The sequence below is a fragment of the Cornus florida genome, unplaced genomic scaffold (assembly GCF_030987335.1).
Source record: "Cornus florida cultivar Cherokee Brave unplaced genomic scaffold, ASM3098733v1 CherokeeBrave_3.0.0_Hap2_Chr10, whole genome shotgun sequence".
Lineage (NCBI taxonomy): Eukaryota > Viridiplantae > Streptophyta > Magnoliopsida > Cornales > Cornaceae > Cornus > Cornus florida.
Genome location: NW_026775580.1, coordinates 43,988,814 through 43,994,943, shown reverse-complemented (window position 1 = coordinate 43,994,943; position 6,130 = coordinate 43,988,814). Strand labels below are relative to the sequence as shown.

Here is a 6,130-nt window from a genome sequence, read left to right as displayed (position 1 = left end):
TCGTGTATATCTCCCTCCGTAATATGTCACACACATGTCACGGCCCACTAGGGTTGATACAAAACCCAATATTTATTGTGGAAACAACTTACTCCCCAGATCTAAAGCCTTTTGGAAGCAAATCTTCAATTTGAAAAACAAATTTCGCAGCTTGTCGCTTACATTGATTGAAATGATTATGGTTTCTATCGATCGAAAGGGGTCCAAGTTCAAGCGATATTTTTCATACTCTCAAGATCTCAAAATTGAACTATGCCGATTGAAACGGGAGCTTAGATCGAATGATCGAGACAACAATACTTGCATCAGAACTTGTGATTTAGACTCAACAACCTCAACAAAACTGGTGTCCAACATATTCTAAAACCTCGAGAATCTATAGCAGCCTACTTTAATTTTTATTCTACCATGTGAAATGATTGGGACTTTTTTTTTTTTTTGTATAAACAATGAAGAATTGACTGACTGGTTCAAATTTTTTTGTCTGAGCTTGGAGTTCTATTCAGAACATTGAATTGTTCAGTTTTATTTTACATTCAATTAACATACACACTGGCTTGAATTTCATACAAACTTAATTTATTTGCCTTGATTTGGATTTTAGTTCAACAAACTAGTATTTGATAGACAGTATATATGTTATAAGAAAACAAACTGTCCCCTCCTGCATATATATGTCCACTTGTATGGATTCTGAATTTCCTGTTCGTTGAACTATTGACCTTTGAGTCTTTGGAGATAATATTAGTAGTAGGGGAAAAGAATGATCTGTAACTAAAATAAGGGACATTTTCAACATTGGAGTCTTGATCTTTATTTTTAAAATGAGTTTTTAGGTTTGTAGGTTCAACATTAAAATTTATAAATTTTTAGTTTTAAGTAATTTTCCGAGTTGAATTTTAGGTTTAACCTTTTATATATATATATATATATGATTAATTTTTTTTTTGGTTGAATTACATATGATTAAGTTGTTCTAATTTGACTAGCGAAAATAACACGTGTCCTCGATCCGACAACTCATTGACAAGTTAACAACCAAAGGTTAGAGATTGGTTTGTTGTATAGGAAAAGGAATTAATATGAATATAATGAAAATTATGATAATTAATAGAAAAACACTTAAAGAAATACTATAAAGTCAAATTTTGTATACTCTTGATGAAATTCTTTCATAATCTTCTCTCCATATTTATTTCCTCATTCATTAGTTGCTTTCCTTCCCCGCCTTGATTTTCTCTTTTTTTGTAAACATGAACCATTCTTTCCCTTGCTGCCCACTGGACCTCACACACACAAATTTGTTTTCTCTACAAATAACTCGTACACTTGCTTTGTTCCCATTAAAATTAAACTTTCAATATTTACTTTAGAAAGTATTGAGAAGTCTTTACTTCAGAAAATATAGACAAGAGTTTGAATTCTCGATTGTGTAGAACACTGTGGAGTAAGATTTTTCAATATAATAAAAATTACTGTGTCAAAAATCAAAACCCGCCGTTACCTTTGACCAACTCTTGATGGTGAGAGACATATATATATATATATATATATATATAAGAAACATTGTAGTTATTATTAGAGTATGATTGAAAAATGAATTAAAAATTATATTTGAAAGTGAAAATTGATCAAACCTAGTGTGAATAAAATTAACAAAAAAATTAATATGTTGAAAATCAAAAGTAGATGGGTTGAAAAATAGCATTAACGGGGTGACAAATCACATTACTTTGACCAACCTTTGATGGTGACAGACATGACATATTTATATATATAAACCTATAAGAAACATTGCAGTCATTATTGTGGCCAACGCGTACCTGCATTTTCTTAATTACTTCCCAGTTAGCATTTGTATTAATCTTCTTTTCAAACCCCTCTCTCTTTCTCCCTCTACATGGGTTCACTCAAACCAGAAGTATCTCTTGAGGTTCCACCCTACCTTAGAGTTTACAACGATGGAACCATAGAGAGACTAGCAGGGATCGCAGTGACCCCTGCAGGACTTGATCCTCGAACTGGTGTTACATCAAAAGACATCCTCATCGTGCCCGAAACCGGTGTCTCCGCCAGGCTCTACCGTCCTCCTGATTCCACCACCCACCACCCCAAACTGCCCCTTGTTGTCTATTTTCACGGCGGAGCATTCTGCATATCCTCTGTTCAAGATCCCTTCTACCACAACTCTCTCAACGCACTAGTTGCCCAAGCAAACATCATTCTTGTCTCGGTGGATTACAGAAATGCCCCCGAGCACCCCCTCCCGGCCGCCTACGATGACTCCTGGGCCGCCCTTCAATGGGTGGCTTCACATACTTCAGGCGGTGGCGGTGGCGGCGGCACTGAGGCTTGGCTTAAGGAGAGTGTTGACTTTGAAAGGGTGTTCTTGGCTGGTGATAGTGCTGGTGCAAATATCGCACACCACATGGCAATCTATGTCGGGTTATCGGACCGGGTCAACGGGTTGAAATTTATCGGGATCATTTCGATAAACCCATACTTTTGGGGAGAGCAACCAATTGGGTCGGAGGTTACGGATCCGGTGAGAAAAGAAATGGTGGATAATTGGTGGCGATTCGTTTGTCCATCGGATAAGGGAAGCAACGATCCGCTTATCAACCCTTTTGTAAAAGGAGCTCCGAGTCTCGAAAACTTGGCGTGTAGTCGGATACTGGTATGTATCGCGGAGAAAGACATATTGAAGGATAGAGGGATGCTTTATTATGAGTCACTTATGAAGAGTGGGTGGGGTGGAGTTGCAGAGATTTTAGAGACAAAAGGGGAAGATCATGTCTTCCACATCTTTGATCCAACTTGTGAGAAGGCAGTTGACATGATTAAGTGCTTGGCTTCTTTCATAAACCAAAAGTAACATTTGTGTTTTGTGTGTGTGATATTGTCACAAGATCCAACCAGTTATAAGTTTATTGTAATATTTTGTGTTTTGAAAGTTGTTTGTTGTTATTATGTGTTGCTTATAGATATATCAATGGCAATTTATAAATAAAACTAAGCAAACTATAGAATGTGCTTTTATGTATAAAAAAAGAGACATGGAATGTGCAATACAGTTCGGATTGCAATAATGAATTATTTGTCTTGTTCTTTGTTAATATGCTTTATATGGGAAACAATTTTCTATTGTTGCCATTCTTGTACTCATCCTTTTCCTATTGTCGTTTCTAATTTCATGACTATGGTTTTTTCCATAAGTCCAGATTTTCATGCAAGAGGCAACCATATCCAATGTAAAGCCTGCTACAACAATATGACTATCACTTTCTAGTTTCTTCTAAAGAATAAATTGTGAAAAAAGAAAAAAAAAATTCCTTGAACTACTTTGATTCTTGTGGATAAAATCTTGTAAAATGAATTTTGTGCAAATAATAATTCTTGAATTACTCAAATTTGCTATTAATATTTTCTTTCTCAATTCATCTTTTGATATGAAATTGTTAATGCATCTGTCTAATTTCATCTTATGCGAACTGAAAGCACATATACAAAGGTTCCATCAATTTTCACATGATTATAATAAATGTTTATTTGTTTATTCATGTGTAATTTGCATATATACTTATGGTAAATAGACTATTGCGTATAATTTGTCTAAACTTCAAAGATTAATGTAATTTATCCAAATTTTATGTCTAAACTTCAAAGATTAGTGCAATTTATCCAAATTTAATGATTCCATGTAACGATTAAAATCTTAATGCAGCGATTTTCAATCCATAATGGGTTCAAAATATAACTTTTGTGATGTGTTTTATATAAATAAAGAAATAAAAAATAAAAGAGCTTTTCATGATGTCTAACATTGATCTTAAGAAAATCACTTGGATTTAGTTAGGAAAGTAGCATGTGAATTTAGTTAGAATTATTCTAAGAAGAGTGCCACCTGTCCACCATTATGCATTTGACCTATTATTTTACCGACATATTTCTCCTTTTTCTTCATATTAAAAATTCTTTAATCATTTCCACCAAATAATGATTTCTAATATCTATTAAAAAAAAACCATACCTTGGTCAAAGAAGCAAACTATATTAATATAATGCTAAACATCACAAATATAATTCGCGATATATATTTCGAATTAGGTGATTGATTACTGAGCAATTTTGTGTATTTTAAAAGTAATTTTTTCAATATAGGATTAGATAGAAAAATAACAAAACTTAGCATTGTAGAATTCAAATTCTAACATAACTCAATAACAATAACCTGAAGAATAATGTTTGTAGTTTAGAAGTCTAACAACTCCGATCGATTGATTTGAATAGGCTAATGTAATTATGACAACTAAGGTAATCATGACGTCATTAATATTTTTAATGTCATCATAAAATTAGATGACTTTGTCCGATTGTTTTGTTTTGTTTGGTTGGAGGTAGCGGTGGCAAATTATAACACGACCCGTCAATATGATTCGAACACGATACGAGATAAACGGGTTTGAGTTAACCTTAAATGGGTTCGGGTCATAAATAGGTTGACATGATTAACCTGTTTATTTAACCGTGTCGGTTTAGAATTGGGGGGTTCAACCCATTTATGACCCGTTTAACTCAACATGTTACAATAATTAATATGACTTATGAAATATATTATCTGTTTAAACCCAATTATTATGAATAGTTAAGTCATTTCAACATAAACCTTGTCTATGACTTATGATTTTTCTTCTTATTTTGAATATTTGGGTTAATTGTGATAAATTTTTTCTATTATTTATTATTTGATTAAATATTAAATGTCTCATTTTGATAAACAGGTCATTAAATAGGTTAATACGTTTACCCGTTTAATAAATGGGTTGGGTTAGTTTTGAAGGTTCTTGATTATTAAATGAGTTAAATTTGGATTTACTATTTAATATAATACCCTTACATCGATACGATACCATTATGATCCACAAATACGAATTGTCACCCATAGTTGGAGGGATGGAACGTAATCATGACGTCATTAATATTTCTAACGTCATCATAACATCAGCTTACTCACATAAAATTATATGGTTTTGTCCGATTGTTCTGTTTTGTTTGGTTGGAAGGATGGAAAAAGGAATAGAAGAGACAGGGGGAGGGATGGTTGAGAAATCCCTAGGGAAGGAAAGATGTCGATCTCCCCCATTTTTTATTTGGTTAAATGGAGTGGATAGTGTAAATGATGGATGAGGTGATACTTTTTTTTTTTTTTTTTTGTTGGAAGGAAGAGAAATAGAGTATTTATATAATTTTTACCAATATACCTTCATTTTATAAAATAATAAAAGTAAATATCCATTTGAATTTTTATTTATTTATTTATTTATTTTTAAGGTTAAAATTAAAAATTATATATGTATAGGTAGTTATTCATTTTCTCTCTCCTCCCTTCTCCTAAAATTGAGAGTATAGAAAAACAAGAAGAAATGAGGGATGCTTTATCCCTTCTTGCTTCATCCCTCTCTTCTCTTCCCTTCCTTCCAACCAAACATGAAAAGTTTCATCCATCCCTTCTCTCATCTAAATCCTTCCCTCCAACCAAACATAGAATTAGACTCCCAATCATTCTTTTATTTTTCCTTGTTCCTCCTATCATTCTTAATTTATGTGAGTGGAGTTGACATCACCTTGATATCATTAATATTCATAACAACATCATCCTCTACTCAAATAAAATTAGTTGGATTTGTTTAGTTAGAGTTATTAAAGCTTGCTTGTCTGCTAAATTTTTTTAAATTTTGTATTTATGGTTGAGGATATCAAAGATGGATTGGACCAGACCCGACCCGCGAGTAGAGCATCAGGTTGAATAGTAGGTCCGAGCCCAAGCAAAAAGGGTAGCATAATGAGCCCAACACCCACGAAATTAAGATCGGACCGAACAGTTGAACTCAGCCCATAATGCAACACTGTGAGTTAGGCCCAACGTCTGAGACTTACATAATGAAGTCAGGCCCAAAAGGAAGAAAGCCCAAGAATAAGAGCCCTATGTAATAAGTTGGTTAGAGTATTTGTAATGGTCTATAAATAGACAATACGAGTAGAGAGAAGGGGAGGTTTTTTGAGTTTTCATTCTGTTGAAGTGTAAGAATTTTAGAGAGAGAAAGGTGATTGAATCTCTTGCATCTTCAAT

General features: G+C 33.3%; 1 protein-coding gene across 1 annotated transcript; it reads left to right on the top strand.

The window, feature by feature from the left end:
- The first annotated feature begins 1,818 nt into the window (after nucleotides 1–1,818).
- On the top strand, nucleotides 1,819–3,116 carry LOC132279093 (probable carboxylesterase 2). Its single transcript, XM_059781022.1, has one exon. It carries the CDS (start codon nucleotides 1,901–1,903, stop codon nucleotides 2,873–2,875), a length of 975 nt encoding a protein of 324 aa, XP_059637005.1. The 5' UTR covers nucleotides 1,819–1,900; the 3' UTR covers nucleotides 2,876–3,116.
- Nucleotides 3,117–6,130: the final 3,014 nt, after the last annotated feature.